Source organism: Ictidomys tridecemlineatus, chromosome 2 (assembly GCF_052094955.1).
Source record: "Ictidomys tridecemlineatus isolate mIctTri1 chromosome 2, mIctTri1.hap1, whole genome shotgun sequence".
NCBI classification, from domain to species: Eukaryota; Metazoa; Chordata; class Mammalia; order Rodentia; family Sciuridae; genus Ictidomys; species Ictidomys tridecemlineatus.
Window position 1 is genome coordinate 155,270,098 of NC_135478.1, and position 23,761 is coordinate 155,293,858.

The window sequence follows — 23,761 nt, forward strand, 5'->3', positions numbered from 1 at the left end:
GTTTGCATCCTTCATGAGTTCAGTGACCTCTCCCTAGCTATCCTTCATCTCTCAAGACAGCACCCCACCCAAGCTCACCTTATTTGAAATATGGATCTTAATTATTTTTAATTAAAAAAAATTAGAACAATCTCCAAAGAAGCACTATTATAATATGACAATGCCATTTCATTACAGTATTGATTTACAGGAAGAACGGGGTAGAGCATTTGAGAATTGGATGTAGATGCAAAATATGAAAAACAAAATGCTTTTTTTTTATATACTTAGCAGAGGGTTACTTATCAGCATCCTCAAATAAGCATCCCTATGTCCTTCTGAAATCTGAATGAAGTGATGAGTAATAGTGTACCTGGCCAACAGGTACTCCACCTGTGCACTGGCATCTGAGACAGGTAGACATTGACAGGTAGACAGGGTTGAATAGGGGTCCCCAAACATGGCCCTCTACTTAAGTTATTTGGGTTCTTCACTGGCTCCAAATCATCTGTGATTTCTACCCTTCCCACAGTGACCTACACAAACTCTCCACAAAGTAGGTGTTTTGTCTTGGCCCATCAGGATAGGTACCAGTGCCTCTGGTATGGTCCTGCTGTATTAGATTTTTACTCTGATCTCGACAACCAGAAAGGTAATTCAACTCAAAAATCTTGGATTTCATCAAAACATGCTGGACTTCATTTTGGAATACCAACTATTTGATATGTCTCAGTGTGCATAATTGAGACTCTCTGATCACTTTTCATTCACAAATAGCTAGAGTTCATGACACAGACAACTTTCAACATTATCAATTTCACTTGATGAATTTGCAGAACAGGAAACTGAAGCCAAAGAAGTTACATGATTTGTCAAATATGGCACAGTATTTAAGAGGTATTGTGGACCAAAATTTCTTGACTCTGAAACTAGTTCTTTCCTTTCTCTTTTAACCACATTTGCTGATTCCTTAACTAGAGAGTGATAAACCATTTCTACAAATCCTTCTTCTTAACATAAAGAGCCAGCATTGGTACAGCTGGTGATCAGCATGTCCATATTATATTTTGTTGATACTTAGTTTGTAAATGGCCATTTTAAATACTTACCTGCTAAAAAGGTGGAATTCAGTTTTGTTTTTGGTATATAAATCTGTCCATTCCACACAATGAGGCTAATGATGATTTTGATTAATGTAAATATTATGTGGGTATTCTACTTGAAAAGGTTTCTGAATTATTGCTTAAACTTCCATAAACTTAAAACAATTAGAATTTTGAATGCTAATATAATCATGTGAGATTATGCCAACTTAATATAAAACATTATAATTTTGTGTTCTGGTTATTGTCTGTCATTTGAATTCTCCTGAAAATAAGGCCCTCAAATGTTCTTCTTTTAAAATGCCAACTTATTATAGTATATAACATTACTCACAGGAAGAATTATTCTTAAAGTGCTACTGGGAGATAGTCAAAACCTGCGCATGGAGCTGATTCCCTTCCACTTTTTAACTTCTCATTACTAAAGGTAAAGCCTGAATACTAACTACCAGGTTAATGGCTCCAAAAACCCCCAAGATGAGCAGTTAGCGTCCTCACACTGATCATGTTGAATTTACAGAGGCAGCTCTTTTTTTTTGTTATTGTTGTTGTTAATACAGCCCATCTCATCAAAATTTTATTTCTGCAAATTGTGACTGCTGGGACAGATGATGCATTGTAAAGTGTGCATTCCAGTCCTACATTTTAAAACCTAAGTAGAAGGAAGAATCAGGTGTAATTGAATAAAAATTCATTACACATAAAGAAAAATATCCTAATTAGATTTTTACCTTAGATTAACAAAACTCACAACGCATGTGTTCTTGGTCATAATATATTTCCCTTAAGCCCCACAATTGCTAAAAATACCGGATCAATCACCATCCAGATTGGGTTATGAAGTGTGTGAACTAGTGCATTATAAAGCTGTGTTAGCACCAACAAAGTTTATTGGGGTAACTGCATTCAAGGCACACATGGCATACCTTTAAATAGCACTGTTAAAATACCAAATAAAATGTCAACGTCTGTCAGGTCTCTGGCTTTTATAAATTGTTTAGACTGGGAAACGTTGGGGTTTAGACATTGTTCGTTTCATATGATGTAGAAAAGAAGAGACCATAAAAAGAAAAGAACAATAAAGCATAGCTCATTTTTGAAGTTCTTTCATGGAAAAACATACTCTGGATCATTACCCTCCTAATCAACAATTTCCTTCTTCCTCCCAATCCTTCCCGTCTGGTATTTACCTTTCTCCCCCCTCCTCTCTCTGGGTGGTATTCTGAGCTTATACATACTACTCAGTAATCATATTTTTAAAATTGTTTCAAAAAAGAATCCCAGGATGGCATGACAGATATGTATACACTAAGGGTATTTTTAACCTAGACCATGACTTTACTCACCATTTCTATGCTCTTAAAAACATACCAGTGTGCCCTGACCACAGAATATACTCCAGGAGAGGAAGGCCCTAAGAGCAGGATCAGCTGCTGTCTACCTACAGAGGAGTTTATTATCACACCTTAGTGGCCATCTCCCCACCCTCCTCCCTCCACCTCCTTCCTTTTATTACCACACCACAGTCCCCACAATTCCCAAACAACAACATCTCAGTTTCAGCTTCTTTTCTGGATTTCCCACACTTAATGCAACCCAGACCTCACCTTCAGCTCTCCTGAGGCCACTCTGGAAGCCAGCTCGATGACACAGCCAACAGCCATGCGTGCAGCACCGGACGAGTGCAGCTCGTTCCAAATGGTGTCACTGTCCACCTGAGCAAACAGCCAGCAAGGAGTCCGTAGAAAGAGAGAAGAAAATGAAAGAGAAGGGAGAGATGAAGGAGGGAGGGGGCAGGAGGGCAACAGAGAGAAAGCAAATCTGTGAGGAAGGGCTGGCTGGCAGGGTAACTGCCTATGTACAATAACATTAGTCTTCCGTCTTGCCCAGCTGAGAGGGCCTTCTGGACATGGCTTTGCTTATACTTTTTCTCTACACTGACTTCTCCAATGGAAACACATTCCTGCCATGCCTCACTGCCATTCCCTGTTTAGATTTCTCATTACAAACAGCATTACATAGGCCGGATCTGGCTTAGTTACAGGCCTGGTAGAAACCAGGCCCCAGTAGTAGATAGAGTAAAAACTAAGAGCACTTAGTTATACATAAAAATCGGATTTGCAAGTGCTGGAGGGGGAAAATTCAAATACCTTTCTGACTGCAGGTTTACAGGGAGCCAAAGACAATTTTTAGGCAGGTAGCAGTAGCAGTCGGTGAGTAGGAAGTAGCAACCGCAGCTCAGGTTCTGAATCAATGGAAGGAACCTGTGGTCTTCACCCTTAAAACCCTCACAGTAGTGCAAGGCACAATGTGATTTTCAAAGGAGAAGCCTAAGATTTCTAACATTTAGTACAGTTGGCTGGATTCACTGTACACTGGTTTCATTAAAAGTAGATAGGTCAGTAAAAAGCATAGTTCCTCCTATAGTAGAGAGTACCATTGTCAAAAAAGACTACCCCAGGGGCTGGGGTTGTGGCTCAGCTGTAGAGTGCTCACCTCGCATATGCAAAACTCTGGGTTCGATCCTCAGTACCACATAAAACAAATAAGTGAAATACAGGTTAAAAAAAAAGACTACCCCAATATTCTGGATTCCCCTTTATAAATTGGGAATCTTTCTCATGCATGTGATATGAAATTTTTTTTATATATGAAATTTTATATATATATGAAATTTTATATATATATATATAATGAAAAGTGCAAAGGTGGGGGTTTATAATTATTATATATTGCATATTTTATGTATAAGGTATTTTTTTTTTAATATTTATTTTTTAGTTCTCGGCGGACACAACATCTTTGTTGGTATGTGATGCTGAGGATCGAACCCGGGTCACACGCATGCCAGGCGAGCGCGCTACCGCTTAAGCCACATCCCCATCCCTGTATAAGGTATTTCTAATGTAATAAATAGCAGTATCAGATGGAAGACAGCACCAATTTTAGGATGCATGTATCACGTGAAGCACTAGAAAATGAAATACAATGTTTGTGAATGTTAAGCCTCCCCAAATGAGGCAAAAAACAAAAGTTTTATATCAAAAAATGAGAATTAGATTCAAGAGGCCTAATCACATGGAACAAATACAATAAATAAAAGTAACATATATTTACAAATTACTAAGCAGTTTTCTGAGTATGTTCACTCTGTCTCTTTTTCTCATGCAGTTCTTCTCATCTTAAATGTTGTTAAGAACAATGAATAAATAAATAGTAAATGAGAACCATAAGTAAATAAATAATAACAAAGAGCCTTGACTATATAAGTAAGTAGATAATTAAGATTTCTAAAAAGTAGTCAAAAGAGAAGTCTCTGGAATCGATCTGTAAGAGACAAAATAGTGGCTTGATCATTACACCTAAATGACACAGAGAAGTTAATTAATATCTCTGTGCCCTGGTTCCCTTACCTGTGAAAATGACAACTTTTAAAAAAGTACCATGTGCATATGACGTCGGTCAGGATTAAAATGAGTAAGCGATAAGCAAAGGTTAGCTACTTCTATTTTGTCTACTTTTGTCCCCATTTTGAAATGCTTGGCACTCAGTGGAGTTCTAGAAACCATCTACTGAGCATAACAGTCTGCACCATACTCTGCTGGTTCTAAACCCTCACACAACCTGAGGCCCTGTCAGCACAAGCCCTTTACCACACCCCTGAAGAAACCTGGGCTTTCTAAAAACATTCGGCTTGTGTCATAGTCTTCACTGCTCACTCAGGAGTGAAGGAATCACTCAAGTGGACACTAGATGCTAACCATTTTCCTTCAAATCAAAAGTTTTACTGAACCAATGTAAGTACATACTTATTTGGGATTCATGTGGATAAATCTTGGAGGAAGATGGCTGTGTCAATTGAAAAAGTCAAAACCCAAATGTACATTATATGGATGGTTTTGCATATCATTACAGACCTACACTGCCACACAAATGCCTGGACTCACCAGATGTTAAATTACTGGGAAGACAAAACAAATCACTAAATTCCAAAAGACTTATTGGGTAACCCCCAAGCCAAATATAATTCTAAACCCCTTTCCACTTTTGAATATAATATATTTATATTACATTTATAATATAAATTTTCTTTCTTCCTCTATTTCTAAAAACAGTAGAGAAGAATTTCTGTTAGGCTTTAAATATGGGATGTCCTCTAAAGGTAAAAATGAATAGATTGTGAGAGCTGTAACCTAATAAGTCCATCCTAATTTGAAGGGACTGTTTGGGTAGTCAGGTGGGTGTGGCTGGAAGAGAAGGGTCACTGGGACTGTGTCCTGGAAGAATTCATTTTCCCTATAATCTCTTCCCCTTTTTCTCTGTGCTTCCCTGCCCCTTGAGTTGAGCAGAACTCTACCACCACACCCTTCCACCATGATTTCTATCTCACCATGGGGCCAGAACAACAGAGTCAGCCCATCATGAACTAACCCTCTGCAACCATGAGCCAAAATACACGTTTTCTCCTCTAAGTTGTTCTCTCCAGGTATTTTGGACACGGTAACAGAAACCTAACTAACACAATTTCCTTCCAAAAAAATATTAATACTATATTTTATTAGAAAAATGTTCCAGCAGCTAAGAACAATAGTAGCTACAAAAAATTTATGTGATATCCTGCCTGTCCATACTTGTCTTCCTGAAAGTATTCTTGTAGAGCTAACACTCCATATGATTGTCATTAATTTTGGTGTATAAATCACCAGTCAAGAAAGTTTTTGTTTCAATTCAGCTAGCCTCCATACTACTACTATGAGTGAAGTTTTTTTTTTTAAATAAAGATATAGTTATTGTTCTCAAGAAGTGTTGGGCACATAGGAAATCAATGCATACTTGAGGTTTTGGTCTTTAGCCAAAGTTTAGTAGGTTAATCTCTAACTGGATTCTCTTTAGGAACCTACAGAATTTATCATTCATTCATTTACTTACACATAAAGAATATTTATCTAAATTCTACATCAACCTATATTTTATATACATTTAGTTTATAAATAAATGTCAATAACTGTCAAGTTTGGTGGACATAATCTGATCAAAATGGGTCATTATATTGAATTTTGGATTTATGAACAGGTTTGTCTTAGTTCAGGTTGCTATAATAAAATATCATTGACTAGGCAGCTTCTACAACAGCGATCTACTCTTCACAATTTTGGAGGCTCGACGTTCAAGAGCAATGCTGCCTGAGCTGGTTTCTGGGGAGAGTCTCTTCTTGGCTTGAAGATGGCTGTCTTTCTATTATGTCCTCACATGGCCTTGTGTTTGGGTTCCTCTTGCACTGGGATCTTTATGCCCTTATTTAACCTACTTCCTAAAATCCTATCAAATACAATAATATTAAGGTTATGAGCTTCAACATATGAATTTAAAGGGGATATGATTAACTCTATAGCAAGGTCATACCCCCAAAACTTGTTCGCAAGCATACTTTTCAAGTCATCATATTCCAAATGGTGCTGCAGGATCAAATTAACTACCAAAAACTATCCTTCATGCACTGCCATGTGTTAGAAGAGCTCCAATGATAAAACAGAAGTTATAATCCTTGTGACTAAAAGAAACACCCTTGTCTACTCCTGCTCTTCCCTTCACAATGGTAGAAAATAAATATCTCTTCTATGTTCCTCTTATTAGTGAAAGAGTTTGCCAAAAACACTTTTCCTACATCAGTGATAGCATCAAAAGAGTCACCTACATCTGAGAGTTCTGATTGCAATTACTGTAGGATTTCTTAACAGTAGGAAAACTCTGTGAAGGGATAATGGTTGAGTTTATCCACTGGTAGTAGTTCTTTCCATGGAATAATATTTGGGGATTGGAAAGGAAGGGCAAGACCAAGGATTATTTAAAAGAGATGGCTACAAATAAGCAGAATCAAAGGGCTGAATTAGCAATCCCATGATGGTGGAAGCGAAGACTAGAAAGATTAAAATAAGAAAATTGGCAGGCATTCTAGTTTTTGGAAGTTGAAGGGTAGTGGTACAGATTTGGCTGTGAATATGAAAAATAACGTAAGATGTAGTCGGTGAGAATAATAAAAGAGGAAAAAATGGAGGTGGAGCAGGGGATTGGCATGCTGACCAAGCTAGCTCGTTACTAAGATCTTTCTGAAATAATACTAAGATATGCAAAGCAAACTCTTTAACAATAGAATGATTTCCTTTTTGGAAAAAAAAAGTGTTTTATCATTTTTCTTTCCATGCACCACTTCATCTGTTCTCCAACATCTTCTTGGTGGGTGAGTGTGTGTGTGTGTGTGTGTGTGTGTGTGTGTGTGTGTGTGTTGTGTGAATTAAGGGACAACATGAGCTGAAAAGAAGATTAGGATTGACATAGAAGAAATGAAAAGTACTGGTTGTCCCAGGATCACAGTCCTATGTTAATGACAGCAATGAGAAACTGCCTCCATAATGATAGTTCAGGGAGTAGATTCTTTCTACCTATGACCACCAAGTACTGGGCTTGCTGATTATGCTGCATCTAAGATACGATGACAAAAAAGAAAATATAAAAGCCATCCTTCCAGTCCTGAGAAACTTGAGAAATGCAGATCCAAAAGCAACAGAAGCAGAGAGTGGTATGTGAGCAAAAGAGGCAAATGTTTCAGGAAGCTGACAAAATGGTGAGTCTTTGCTCTGATTCACATTAGGGACCTTTGGAGTATTGTCTGCACTAAATTGGGAATCATCTAATAGACTGTAGAGCAGTGTGGAAAAAAGAATAGAAGTTCAGACTGAAGCATTACTAAGGTGTTTTTGGTTCTTGTGTCGCACAAATGGAAGCCTCAATTTCCCACAATCCTCAAGGGGCATGCCCTGGGAGAGCCTATGGAATGGACTAACTATGGTTGGGGCCAAGCACAGCCCATGGGGGAGGCAGAGGGGGCCGTCAGCACCAACATGAGTCAAGGAGAGGATGCTGGAGCCCAGGGGCCCTGACAAGCTTCAGTTTGTGGAAAAAGCTAAAATCAGGAGTTAATCCCCTGGCAAACTCAGCTTCAAAGAGAGAGAGAGAGCAAGGCAACATTGGGAGACTGACATGAAACCTGAATATGCAAAGAATAGCTAGAGGATCCAAGGACCCCATCAGGTCTCCATCCCTTCTTTAGGTATCGAAATGCCACCATGAGAGGAAAATCTGAGCGACTGAGCAACTACTTAAAGAGAGTCATCCTGGCAATAAAAGTTGATCTATAACAGACAGAATTTTTAAACCGAAAGGAGGTTGTTTAAACTGGAAGGGACTGACATATTTTAACTGGAGAGAAGAGCAGTGTAGTTGGGAGGAGAAAGACAAGATGTATTCATCTTACCCCTGAGGAAGTGTGGATAAGGTTGTCTCATTTTCAAGGTCAGGAGTGTAGTCTGTTGGATAGCAGAGGAGAAATCTAGCCAGGATTCTAAACAGAAGTTCCTAAGAAGTTCCCACGCTTACGTGGGCGAGCAGGGTATAAGTGTATGTTAGAATTAATATGGCAATATCCCAATTACTGCCCCTTTGAAATTCCTCAGGCATCTTTACCAACTTTGTGTTTATATGTCATTCAAAAATAAGGGAAAAGAAAGTATTTTCAATTATGAAATATTTCTGACAATGTAATTAAATGTTCAAAACATAAAGTAGTCTGCCCAGTAATCTGTCTACAGAAACCTTATTTTATTGCTGGAATGAAAAACTATTAATCTCAAAATAGTCCCCCTAAGTTCAACTCACTTTATCAATATGTAGGAGGGCCTGAATCTAACATGGTTCCAAATTTACAGTTCAGATGTGATAAGGGAGACAGCCCACAAAAAGGCTTTTTGAGAGAGGAATCCAACAAACTTAGTGAGATAGGGTGGAACTACATTTTTGTAAGAGTTGTATGAGCTTAACCTTCCAGGAAGATTTAGACATCAGTGGGAAAGGCACAATTCCAAAGGCAGCAGTCTGTCACTGAGGTCCCCCCAGCCCATGCCCTCAGTAACACAAGTCTACTTAGTAGGGTAGAAAAGGATGAGTGGAGAGAAATATGGTTATAAGTAAAACCAATACTCAGCAGACCAATAAAACTGGCTTTGTGTTTTGTACATTAGTTACATTGTCAGAAATGTTTGATAGTCATGTTAAGTTAAATAAGCCATTCCCCCCAAATCAAAGGCCAAATGTTTTCTCTGATATGCAGATAATGATCCATAATCAGAGAGAGTAGGGAAGAATGGAGGAACTTTGGATTGGGCAGGGGGGGAGTGAGGGGCGGGGAGGGAATGTAGGGGTGGGAAGGATGGTGGAATGAGATGAACATTATACATGTGTGACTGCATGAACGGTGTGACTCTGCATCATGTGCAGTCAGAGAAATGAGCAGTTGTGCTCCATTTGTATACAATAAGTTGGAATGCATTCTGCTGTCCTATATAACTAATTAGAACAAACAAACAAACAAAAAAACAGGGATTGAAAAAAATGTTTGATAGCAAGTAAACTGAAACAGGCAAATTATTTTTCTCTACAAATGAGAATAAAGTAGAAAGCTTTGGAACCTATTTTTAAAATACTATAAGCTTAAAGGAGGGAGAGAGGCAGATTCTCCACTTGTCTTAACTTTAGAGAATCCAGAGCAACTGGCATTGCCAAGATGCATGAATATTGATACCATACATCAACAGTGGACAGCAGGACTCATTGATATGAAAAGGGAAGGAAGGGAAAGAAGGAACAAAAGAAGGAAGGGAGGAAGAGAGAAACATATGGTATTATTCCTATTATTCATTACCCAAGGCTTCTAAAATACTTAGGGAGATACTCACTCTATGGAGCAAAGGAGGAACTCTAATAGGAGAAAAGTAAAGGCCAATACATAGTTGTTAAATAACTATTTTAAGAAACGTTCCCTCTACATAACACCATTCACATCTGAAAGCAGAACATGTTGCAATCTCCCTCATGGATAGTGAAAGAGAGTAAGGGATAACGTGTAACCTGTGTCAACCATTAGTGGTGAAGCACAGAGAGTAGAAATGGGACTTCACCCACTCAAATTCAGCAGAGAAAGTTAGAAAACTAAGATGGATAGTATGTTTCATTGTACATCCCCTACTATAAAGTTCTGTTCAATTTTCTACTGTTTAGGAATAACAAAGCCAATAACAGTAATGATAGTTATCTAACAGTCATGGAGAACTTATTATACTACCAGCACTGTGCAATCCTCTTTACCTATATTAACTCATACCATTTTTACCACTGCCATTGACAGAAGTTTTCTCAATGAGCAGTTTCACATACACAATTCACAGAGAAGATTCAGCTTGTAATTAAAGAAACTGGAATGAGAATCTAGAAGAGTATGAGCTCTTAACCCATATTGATTTTCATGCTAGTAAAATCAAAATTTAAAAATTAAAATGAATAAAAATGACTCCTTTAAAAATATTATTTTTTTAGTTGTAGATGGACACAATACCTTTATTTTACTTTTATGTGTGCTGAGGATTGTGCATCCAGTGCCTCATGCATGCTAGGGGAGAGCTCTTCTTCTAAGCCACAACCCCAGCCCCTAAAATGACTTACTAAAATCACATTATAATCATATTTGCAGCCTCTACAGAGTTTCCTAATTATTTCCTAAGGCCTACATAAATGCCTTATCTTCAGAATTATTAAATTTCATCCTCTTACAATTGTTAAAGTAATTAAAAAGTCAAATGTTTCAAGTTGTACCTGATATAATTATGCTTTTCCTGAGTGTTGTAATTTGTTTGCCATCATTCTACAGCAGTGGTTCTCAGTGAAGGTGGTTTCACCTCTCAGGGGTCATTTGGCAATTTCTGGATACATTTTTTGTTGTTATGACTGAGCCGGGAGGTGTGCTACTGGTTTCTGGGTGAAAGCCAGGAATAGTGCTAAAATATGACCTGCAACAAGACAACCCCCAGGACAAAGAATTGTCTGATTCAAAATGTCAGTAATGCCCAAGTTGAGGAATCCTGTCCTAGAAACACTGAGAAACATATAAATAAGAGTGCTGCCTTCCCTATATTGGCTGCTGGAAATACCAAAGCCAAAAATGGTAAAATGGTAACTACATGTACTCTATGTACGATCTTCATTTCTGGATCACTGTATTTTTATCTTCAGATAATTACTACTCTTTATTTAAATTGTAAATAGCTATGCTTATTTGTTTTGGAGTCCCTTATTTTTTATTTAAATTCTTTTACCATAGGAATTAAAGGAAAAACACAATGGTGTTTTGGTCAATGACAGCATCTATGTCAGTGGTCCAATAGGATTATAATGGAGCAGAAAAATTCCTATCACTTAGTAACACTGTAATCATCATCATGTCATAGCAAATATGTGACGAATGTGTTCATGACAATGCAGTTACACAAACCTACTGTGCTGTCAATCATGCAAAAGCATAGCACATCAAATGCGCTACAGTACCTAACACTTGATAATGAAAATAAATGATTATGTTGCTGATTTATGAACTTACTAAACTACACTTTTTGTTATTTTAGAGTCCTCACATTTATATTAAAATAATTTTACTGTAAAAAAAAAAGTCTGCTGTGTTATGCAGGCAGGGACCTCATTTACCTTGTTTATCACATCTCTTCACTGTACCCCAAGGCCATCCTGAGTGATCTACCTATGCTATGTAGATTTGTGTAAATACACACTACTATGATGTTTGCACAGAGAGAAAATCACATAACAAGGCAGATGCATTGTTCATAACATACCCTCATTGTTAAGCCATGCATGACTGTATAGAGCAAGATGGAAGAAAAAGCAAAAATGGAAATCCAAGAGGATGCCCAGAAGGTGTGGAGGAGAGGAGAGAGTGGGAACGTCATTACCCAAGGCTTCTAAAATACTTAGGGAGATACTCTCTCTGCAGAGCAAAGGAGAAACTCTAATAGAAAAGTAAAGGCCAATACATAGTTGTTAAATATCTATTTTAAGAAACTTTCCCTCCACATAACACCATTCACATCTGAAAGCAGAACATGTTGCAATCTCCCTTACGGATAATGAAAGAGGGTAAGGGATAATGTGTAAACCTGTGTCAACCGTTAGTGACGGAGCACAGAGAGTAGAAGTGGGAGAAAAGTACTTTCTATTTTTATTATTACTTAAAAAATTGTTCTTTTCAGATAAACATGACAGTAGAGTATATTCTGACATATTTATACAAACATGGAGTAATTCTTATCTATTTGGGATCTCAGTCTTATAGTGTGCATGATGTGGAGATTCATTGTGGTGGATTCATATATGTACATAGGAAGTTGTGTTAGATATTCCACTGTCTTTCCTATTCCTGTCGCCCCTTACTCCCCTTCATTCCCCTTTGTTTAATCCAGTGAACTTCTATCCCCCCACCCCTTGTTATGTGTTAGCATCCACATATCAGAGAGAATTTTCAACTTGTGGTTTGGGGAACTGGTTTATTTTATTTAGCATAATAGTCTCCAGATTCTTCCATTTACTGGCAAATGTCATAAAGTCACTTTTCTTTATGGCCAAGTAATATTCCATTGTGCATATATACCACATTTTCTTTATCCATTCATCTGTTGAAGGGTATTTAGGTTGGTTCCATACTTTAGCTATTGAAAATTAATTAGCTGCCATAAACATTGATGTGGCTGCATCACTGTAGTGTGGTGATTTTAAGTCTTATAGAAATTGTGCTACTTGTCTTGCTTTTTATTTGGAATATGACCAAACATCATTTTTAGCAACACTGCCTTTCTCCCGAATTTATCTAAATAACTCTGACAGCTGAATAGTCAATGCTGCTATTAACCTAATCTATTATTTATTTATTTAGATGTGAGGGACTTAACCCAGGGGCACTTAAGGACTAAGTCACATCCCAAGCCCTTTTTATTTTTCATTTTGAGACAGGATCTTCCTAAGTTGCTTAGGGCTTCGCTTAGTTGCTTAGGCTGGCTTTGAACTTGCAATCCTCCTGCCTCAGCTTTCTGAGATGTTGGGATTAAGGGCATGCACCACCATGCCTGACTTTGCTATCAACCTATTCTTAAGCATGGTTCTTCCCTCAGTTTCACAAATGTTAGTGACAGAGCCAGGAAAAACTTTTTGTGGTTTTTCCCATTTTTTGCTTCACCTCACTATATATATATATATATATATATATATATATATATATATATATATATCCTTAACACATCAAAAGAAAGTCTGCAACTCATGTTAATGATTTAAAAAAAGAAATAATTATATATCATCAGTGGCAAAATAAAAGATCAAAGGACATCATATAAATATGGGCATCTCTACAAAACAAACAAGAACAAGAACATAGACAACTTCCATGTACTAAAAGCAGGGTCCTTGAGTAACAGTTCCTGAAAACCTTGGTTTGGCACTGCCCATTGGCAGACAGGGGCAGCAGGGAGAGCTGACTCATTGTGCTGGATAAATATGTGAGCACCATTTTTGCATATACTCACCCTCCCAATTGCTCACTTCCTTTGAAACAGATTCTGAGCAGCTGAGAGATGGGTATAACATTTCAAAAGCATCATTTTCACAGTTTGCTCATTCCACTGTGAATTAGAATTTTTAAAATGGTAAAAAATCCAGGACCAACTCAGGATTTTGCAAGAACACAGATATTTCCTGCATGCTCTATTATCCAGAGGCCTCTGTGCTTTTGGAAACCTTTAGGGCAAGCCCTTGGTGGCCTTCAGTGGTTCTTTGTTTTTTGTCTTTTTAATTGTTTACTCTGAATTTGACCACATAAAAAAATGGACAAGAAAATAAAAGTGTGACTAGAAGTTTACAAAATGATCAGAGTTTCCAGTAAGTTAATTGCCCATAAATGTGTCACTGGACAATATTCATTATGTTAATTTATAATTCAAAAAATAATAATAACAACTGCAACTTTCTCCCCTAAGATATTTCCTCAGATCTGGAGCTGAAATAATTTAAGTGTCAACATTGTATGACAAATTTTCTTGCTGTTGAAGAGATGGGTTGACAAATTAGACATATTTGGACCAAGCAGAGTTCCTGGACAGGGACAAGGTATTAAAAAAAATTGGAGAGACTTGCATAGAGAGGGGTGTAGATTAGTGCTAAAGGTGTTTGGATGACTCCCAAGGCCAGCCTGGTAACATACTGTGACATAATGTAAGGTAAATGGCAGAGGCATAGGGTGGGGATGGGGGTCCTCTGGTTGGAACTGTGGTTGAATAGAATGTCTTTGCCCTGTCTAAAAGGGCAGGGTCTACACAGTTTCAATCACTTTTTGTCATAAGGAAATGATGGAATGATATTTCATTAGTAGTCCTAAATATAGTGTTCTAAGGTGCAACATTTCAATATTTAATATTGATAAAGAATTCACATTTTAAAAAAATCTTAGACTAGGCTAAAATAAACCTATCTGTGCTGAAGGCTGTTCCTGGCCTGCCAGTGTGTAACTTCTGCTATCCGAGGGGTTTTAAAATAATAATAATAATAAAATGTTTCTGTGGTGCTGAGGATCAAACCAAGGGTCTTGTGCAAACTAGGCAAGTGCTCTGTCATTAAACTACAGCCCCAGACCCTGGAATGATTTATTCTTACACACAGTTTAAAAATTCTAGAGCAGGGAAGGCAAAACCATGTCTCAGAGGAACTATCTGAGCTGACGCTTTGTGTGGTCACCATCAAAACTTAACCCAAGGAGACTTCTTCCAGTTGGGCACTTGGGGAGTCTAACCAGTCTAACTCTTAAGAACGAGCATTCATGAAGGATTCCAGCTTCTGCCTGAGGATAAGAATAGAGAATGCTCTACTGAATCTAATGAAAAATGACTAGGGTTATTTTTTACTATGTCTCTTTTGTATCTCATTTTTTTAGTCATTTGTATTTATTGCATCTTACAAAAGTATTGCTTTATAATGTGACAGATGGGAAATAAAACATGAGTAAACAAAACCTTTTCCTTCGCACATAATTTGAGAAGCATTAATTTCACTGAGAAAGGATTTTACTTGCAAATGGTACAAAGAAAGAACTCAATCTGGGGAAAAAGGGTTACCAAGAAAGGTGAAGCCACAGTAAGACTGGAAAGGTGTTTTAGGCATTTTGATTTCTAAGTTAGCCTTACCAGGAGAAGTTGTTCTAAGAAAGAATGGCTTCCAATAATTTACCTAGTAGTAATTTCTATCTGGAGATTCCCACTCTCCCTGGATTTGGAGAATTTGTCAGTTTCACTTTTATTCTTACCAGATGTGACAAGGAACCAATCTTTGGGCAAAGCTTCCTCTGCTTCTAGGTGGTGGCACTGGCAAGGGGATCATCCCCATTAGGTACAACAGCACTTATCAATTGTGTTGATTTGAGAGTTTGAGACCTTGAAAACCAGGACATCCACTTGCAAACGATTCAGACTTGATTAAGTTTATTAATGGATTCAAATTCTGCCCCCTCCATGAAGATCTTCCTCATAGGATTATTGTTAGCATTCAATTAGTCAATGCATGTGGAGTGCTTCACATAGTACAACTCAATGCTGAAATAGTAAGCTCGCAATAAACGTTAAACAAGGAGAAAAAAAAAATCCCAGAGTTCTGGTTCTAACATTACTTTCTATTTAGCAGCACATCAAAGAACAAAAATCATCTGTGATAATGCTGGAAGCCAGAAACTACCTCCAATCAGACAGCTACATTTTTTTTAAGCAACATATGGATCTAGTTCAACTGGAGTTTCCTGAATGAACGTGGGCCTTTGCAGACTCTGCCAAGCACATGCAGCAAAGCTCAATCACTGGCACTTGAAACAAAGCTAATGCTCTGAAAAGCCGCACATGATAGAGATTAAGCTACCTGTCCTCAAAGTGGATGTGAAGGTATTTAAAATGGAAAGGGAATGACTGAGAAGCAAAGGAATTTAGGCACAGTCTCCTTTGTATAATCTAAATGCTGCTTGTTGATTTCTTTCGGAAATATTCCCAGAGTTAAATATAATACCATTGTGCCCATTAACAAAACAGATTTCATATGCACTGTACATGGTTAACGCGGTACATGATTTTTGCTCAGATGCCTTGAACATTTCACCCTGAAAGTTGGAAAATAAAACTCCTCACCCAATACTAAGCAGTTTAGTAAGTTCTTGCTGCTATGCTCTGCTGCTAGGGCCACAGGGCATTTTTGAATAATTGAGTTTAAGCTTAAATAATGATCAGATGCCCCTAGAAACCTACTGACAGACACCAGACTCAACAAAGAAACAGAGGTTTTTCATCACAGTATTGATTCAGTGCCATTGTAGGCATGTTGTATAAAAATTCACTGTAAAAGAAATTCTATTTTTAAGTTTTGCATTGCATTAGGTAAAGTGCACTTTTTAAAGAATTATTTATTGTGGGTCAAATACTTCTGTATACAGCATCTTAATTTGGTAACATAGAAAGTAGTTCATATCTTTAAAAAAATCACTGAAATCATTCTTACTTGCCTCAATGACTATAATTTTATTTTTGTTCTTTTTTTCTGACTAGCTTACTCTGTATTAAGCCCCATACATTGTGTAAAGGGGCAACTGCAAACCAAATTTCTTATTTGTTGGTTTTGGGAACTGGTATTATTACCTTATCCCACTTCAGAGGTTCTTGAGCATCTCAGTATTTTTCTATCCTTAATTCTCTATTTTTAAGGCTAGAAGTGAAGTTTCTAATAGATATGTTGTTTCTGAACATAGAGATAGAGAACATGGGAAGAATGAAGTTCAGAGGGAAAAAAAATATCAAACTTATTAGTAGATTCCATGGAAAAGGTAATAAAGAGTCATGCATTGTCCAAAGATAGCAAAAAGCAAATAACTTCAGTCAGCATTTAAAGAAAGATGTAGGCACTGAGATTGAGGCCCTGCCTAGCAACTGGGCACCTTTAAGCATTTTAAAAGACATTACCTAAAGCTTCCTCTTATCATAGTTGAATAAATGTATTATTAGTTGCTTTCACAAAAGAAGAAACTGAGTTTTCAAGAGGTTAAGGAACTTGACCAAAGTTAAATAGTTGATAAACCAGAAAGCTGAAATTTCAACCAAATTTACCCCTGTACATTGATGTTGTTATAGTTGTGAAGCCCTAAACACCAATGTAGTTCTATTTGGAGATAGTGCCTTTAAAGAAGTCATTAAGTTTAAAGGAAACCTTAAGGGTAGAGCTTTAATACTAAATGACTGATGTCCTTATAAGAAGAAAAAAAGAAACTAGGAATGCAGATTTATTATGAAGAGGCTCTCTGAGGACACAACAAGACAGCCATCTGCAAACCAAGGGCAGGAGCCTTAGGAGAAACCAAATCTGCCAACACCAAGATCTTGGACATTTAGTCTCCAGAACTGTGAAAAAAATAAGTTTCCTTTTAAGCCACCCTGCTGACCATGTTATTTTGTTATGGCAGTCCAAGATACACCACAAATATGGTGATCTTTAAGAAGGTTTTAAAATCCTTCAAAAATTGTTTTATATTGTTTGTTCTATAGTACTCTTAATTTTTATTTTATTTTTGTTCTTTGTAGTTGTAGATAGATACAATACTTCTATTTTATTTATTTATCTTTATGTGGTGCTGAGGATCGAAACCAGAGCCTCACATGTGCTAGGCAAGCATTCCACCACTGAGCCACAACCCCAGACCCTATAGTAGTCTTCTTGATGATAAGCCATGAGAGCTAGTGTAAGTGCCATAGGTATAGGGATATGGTATCTATTTTTACACTGTACCTTCAGGGTTTGAAACATAATAGCAATGGAAGTTTAATAAATTCTGTTAAGAGAATGAATTAGAGACAAAGAACACATTAATCCTATAGTATACTTTTCCAGACAGTGTTTATAAATGTTGCTAAAATTTAAAATGCAATATAAAATCCCTCTCCTACTCAGGTCCTGCAATACATATAGGACTATGAAGAGTCTTCTCTCCTCTTCAGGCAGCCCCATCCCTAGACTCCCTGCTCTCATTGCCCATATTTGATGCCTCCTTTGATGCGTCATCTTGCAACATGGCTCTTAACTAAATCATCCACCAACACCTGCAGTGTGCCCCAATAACCTGGACCCCTATCACCATAGAGCATCTCCACCTCTTATAGAAACTCCCCTACCCAATAACTATTTACTCAAAGAAAACAGATGACTTAAGACTTATATCAGTTAAATTCTCTATGACAAACTAATGGGAGCCTGCTAACTGATCTTCCAAGAAAAATTAATTTTAAAAAATCTGTTTTAAAATTAGATTATGTAAAATCTGATTCTCAGAGAGGACACTAAATCACCTTTCATTTGTCACCTTATTTCACAGACAAAGAAACTGAGGCTCATAGACCTCATTGTCTTACAGGATCTGGCCCCTCAGTGTGGTCCACAGTGAGCTGCACTGACATCACCTGAGTGCTTATGAGGAATGCACACTCTCAGGCCCCATTCAGGCCTTTTGAACTGGTCTCTGCACATTAGAGCTGGAAAACCACTTTTGAAGCAGTAACAGTGTGAAGATTTGAATCCAGATTTTTTTCACAACTAAATCAAGTTTCTTTGCCCTGTGCACCATTACTGGGTTTTCTGAAAGCACTGTAATCCCCAGTGTATAGCACTCCCCATGGTGCCAAGATTTGAATGATAAACAAGCTGTTGGGTAGGTAGGCCAGGTGAGACCTCAGGGTTGCAGAGCAGCCCATTTACTTTCTGCAGAACTGGACCTAATCAGGGCTCCCCTGTCCCACTGCCTGGAGTAAATCAGTGCCCTTTTCCACATGCAGCTGCCGTTGATAACCTATATCATCCCATTTGATCCTCACCATCATTTAATAAGGGAGTTTAGTTTTGTTTAGTTCTACTTCTTAGATGAAGAAACTGGAGCTCAAATAAGTGAAATAAAAATCATCAGAGCCTTTGTATTATTGGTTTCTTAGATTCCAGCTGGGAAGAGGGACACATACCCTAAAATCATAAAATCACTCAGAGCATTTCTCCAGACACTTAGGTGTCAACACTTTAAAACCTCCTGAGAGCTCTCTAAAGTTTTGGGTGATTATCATTTTCTCTTTTGTAGAATAATGCTGAGAGTCAAACTTCTGGGCTGAGGACCTCTCATGTTCTTTATTGCAATCTTCTTCAATCATCTCTTCAGCCTATAATAATGGGTACCCTCTCTTCTCATGAGACACAACATGCCATCTCCTTAAATGTGTATATTCATTTCATGTTAGTTGTTCTGCTGAAAACCTGAGACCCTTGAAATAAAGCTGGGATGGATTTATGATGACAATAGGTGGGTAAACCCACATGCTTTCTCTCTTTTGTTCAACACTGGGAGGAAGACATGAATGACAGCTCATTCCCTTGGGATCACTTATAGGTTATAATGCCCACACCTTAGCTTCTTTAGTCATGGTAAGATGAAAAAGAAACAGAGTAGCTACAGGGAAGACCTTCAGATTCCAAATAAAACCATGGATATGATGAATGAAGACTGTGACTGATATTCCATATGGAAAGAAGGCGTGAACTATTCACACGGCAGCTGGAGGAGACAAGGGGCACATGGGGTGTGTTAATACTCTGCCACAAGCCATTCCCAGTATGATCGACTGCTTTCTGGAAGCTCCATTGACCTTGTATGTGCAATTTCTACTCACTCTTCATCTTCAGAAAAATGTCACTTTGCTATTTACTTGCCAGTAACAAGAAGAAGTAGTGAAATATGTTTATTTTGGCAAAAAAAAATGCTACATCATGAGACTCTTAGGGCATTGACATAAGATACTAGTGCACTCACAGAAATGACAAGTCATATACAGATTCCTGTGGGCTACATGGCCAGTCAATGAATTTGAGTCCCTATTCTTATTCAGTTTCAGTGAATTCAGTCCTACCAAGACTCAGTTAGAAATAGAGCCAAGTAATTCCATTTTAGTATTTTCCTGTTGCTTCTTCATTTAACCTGATGTACATTCCGCATAAAGGGTACTTCATATTATTATTCACTAGGCAGGGCATACTAGAGCCCTGTTTTTATAGGGAGAAGCTTAATAAAATTTAGTCTGACTCAGTAGGTGTATGAAATGAGATTTTAACTCATCTCACAGTGGTTTGGTCCAAAGCAGAGATGCTAGGCACAGATGTGTAATTTTTTTTTTTTACCCCAAATTGATGATGTTTGAGTGCTTAGATTTAACACTTCATAGGAATTTCAATAAAAAAGGAGAATACTCTTGGCAAAAGAATTAAGTGTACTTTCTTCTGGCTAGGGCTGTTCTCATTTAGGAAGGGAGTCGTTGACACTCATGTGAGGTTGGAATTATTTGAGCTTTGAGTGCACAGTCTTGTGGTTAAGAGCTTGGAAATCAACCATCTCTACCCCCCAGCACCTACAAATTGTGTGACTTGAACAAGTTGTCTTTCTGAGCTTCAGTTGCCCTTTCTGTAGAAAAGTTAGCCTTAGTTATTTCTTTAGTAATAAGAACCTTGGGATTATTATGAAGATTAAAAGAGTCTGAGGTAGGTTTTCACTGGAAATCGAGAATGGCTACTATGTTCTGTAAGACTTTGAATCAGTACAGTTCTTTTTTTTCTGAAACTAATAGAATATATTTCAAAGGATTCTCTAGGTCCTGCTTACTCCAGAGAATCTTACCTTTCCCATTAGGACAATGTCATCATTAAAACCAATATTCTGGATACCTCTAGGGTCAAAATTAAGGGTTATTATTTTATTTAGTTAGAATACAAACCTAAACAACTGAGTCAAAATGTTTGTTGATATGGTCTCACTTATTATTTAGGATACTAAGGATTAGATATCAATAGTTGATAATAAAATATATTTCTCAAATTTAGACACCAAATTTGCATTCCTTTCACTATATACAAGAAACACAAAATGGGATGTATGAAGATTGAGAACTCATTATCCTTTGGTTAATGCACTAAACCTAATGGCATCAAACAGTCAGTTATCCTGGATCTTGCAGCTCAGATATAAAGAATTCTTTATCTATATCTATATCTGAGACAACTGAGGCCAAAACATAGGCATGTCATTCAAAGAGACACTAAAATGCAGGTACAAAGTCACTGGGAAATGTCATATACATGTCAGGACATTTTCATCAACTTGAAAATGGGCAGTTATTAGAGTAGTCTAATTTTAGATGCTGCACCATTTAAACAGGAAAGTAGGTCCAAATACCATCCTGAAGGACTGGGAACCCAAAAGTGTACAGTGCTGCTAAGATGGAGATCCACTCAGACAAGTATCTCCGAGCCCAGAAACTGCCACTGAATCCCAGATCTTTGAGTATAAAGATAAGTGTGCCCTTACCATCCCCCCTCCTCCAGACAGACATCCAAGGCCAGATTTTAAGAGAGATCTCAGGATCTCAGAATGAGCCTGTACATACAATTTGCCCCTTTACCACTCCTGCCACACCTCAATCCAGAGGTCAAAAGAAAGTCCAGGTTCTCTCTTCTGGAAAGAACAGCTCTACCTCCAGTTGTCCATGCCTTCATGGTAGAGAATGGGAACGGGGCACCAGAACTCTGAGCTGACTTGGCAGCCCTGCCCCCACCCCCTGAATTTTCCTGGTTCCTCACCACTCTCAGTACAAATCTCATTATTCTCTGTACTCCTCTTTAGTCAGTCACCACAAAAATCTAGGACTCCCAAGTCACTCACACCCATTGATTTTAATCTCAAAAATGCAGTACTTCCCACTGACCTCAGTTCCATCCCCAGCCCTGCAAGACTCCACATGCACTCTTTGCTTTCTTTTCTCCATAACATTCACCAACACACAAACACACATACAGGTTAAACTCACGCATATTTTTTTAATCTTTCTCCCTCAATAGAGTATAAACTTCACCAGGATATTTACTATTTTAGTTTTGTATTTTAAAAGAAACACAAAATATTGTTTTATATTAACAATGTTTGGGTCCAAATACTTCACAAACACAAATCCAACAGTGATATGTCAGTACTATGTGTTGGGTATTAGCTTGTCACAGGGGTATCTGAATCTGCAAATTTTCAGGGTAGAAAAATGACAAGGGGAAAATACAAGTACAGTTTTTTCATGTCAAAATGAAAAGCTGAGCTGGGCCTCAGTTTACCTGCATTTCAGGCTGTCACAGATTCCTTTTTTCTAGGTAGTGCCATATTCTTTGTCTTCTCCAAATTTTTATTTGACCTAATGTCTTACATTTTCTTGACAGTCAGAAGTAGCAATCAGTAGATGACTGCACATTTAAATTTAGCTAAGTATCTTTTAATTTCTCTGAATTTTTATTGCAAAGAACCATCAAACTTCTAAGTTAGACAGAATCTTACAATTCATCAAATCTACTTACCTTCAGCTACCACAGAGTCTAAGGCTCAATTTCTCTTGGTCTCAATGTTTACAATCAAGGCATATATGAAACTGGGGATAATTCTCATGGGACAAAAATTATAGAAAAAGAAACTCTAGAAATGGATCTGTTTTCTTCCTCCCTGATATCCTGTTACTGACATTACTTTGGTTTACATAGTCTGTGTGTGTGTGTGTGTGTGTGTGTGTGTGTGTGTGTGTGTGTGTGTCTACAGGTGACGTGGTACCAAAAACACAAAAACCACATATGTAAAGCTTTGATGATGGTATTTTCCAGCCATCCTATTTTGTTGACAACCGAAGAACTTTCATAGCTTTTTGATATTCATGTTTATTTTTAAAAAGAAAATGAAGTATTCTTATTTCAGAATGCATCCTCTTGCACTTAGCTTCAATGTCAAAGCAACTGAAAGAATTTAATCACAGATGGGATGCTACAGCTAAGTGAATTAAGGAGGAAGTTAAGGTTTTCATTTCTAATTTTCCTCTTCCTGCAATGGACATCAGATGCTTAATGGTTCTACAAAATATCACATTTTGTAGTAAACACAGAGTAATGTATACATGTTTATCTCTGCTCAGAGTGTTGTCTACATCCCTACCACTATTATTCAGTATATATAATTAGCATAATCTGTGCAATACTGGAAACTTCTTTTGTTTCCTAGAAGGAATTCCTTAGCTCCAATAATTCTTGGTGCTATATTTTCCAAGTCTAGAGCAACATAATCTTTTTGTGGAATCCACAGAATGAAACAAAACTCTCAAAACAATTTCATTAAGGCAGCTTATCAGTTTTACTTTTTCCAGGTGCCGTGGGGTGTTCCTGTTAGTATCATTTACATCAAGTTTAAAGCTAATGAAAATCCAAATACAATTAGGAGGGGAGATGGGGAAAAGAGAGATTCCAAATCAGGGTGGATCCTCTCCTTGTGCTGGAAGGAAGAGGACTGTGATGCCTCTTTGATAGTGGCAGCAGAGGAAATGAAGCACTGATTGCAAGCCAGGTTTGAGCGGAACATTAATATGAAGGAAATCAACATCATCCTGATTACTTCATGGGAGAAACAGATGCCACCCCCCTCCCCTTTCTGCTGATGTAACAAAAGGCATTGTGTCTACTCAGGGTAATTGGGTGGGAATAACACACGATGAAATCTAGTTATGATAAAAGAAAAAGGGTCCTGAGTCAATACGAAGACCTTAGGAACATCCAAAGTCTGGGCAAAAACCTTAAGTGGTGTACTTTACAGGGAGTGGGGGAATAGGCAA

General features: G+C 37.6%; 1 protein-coding gene across 22 annotated transcripts in view; it reads right to left on the reverse strand.

The window, feature by feature from the left end:
- Hdac9 (histone deacetylase 9) overlaps nucleotides 1-23,761 on the reverse strand; it is an 860,512-nt gene that overhangs the window by 206,214 nt on the left and 630,537 nt on the right. For 21 of the 22 annotated variants that reach the window (XM_078040000.1, XM_078040015.1, XM_078040005.1 and 18 more), the window contains one exon: nucleotides 2,690-2,797. The exons of the other annotated variant lie outside the window; for it this stretch is intronic. In XM_078040000.1, coding sequence (XP_077896126.1) covers nucleotides 2,690-2,797 — 108 coding nt within the window. The remainder of the gene's footprint in view (nucleotides 1-2,689; nucleotides 2,798-23,761) is intronic. 22 annotated transcript variants of the gene reach the window in all.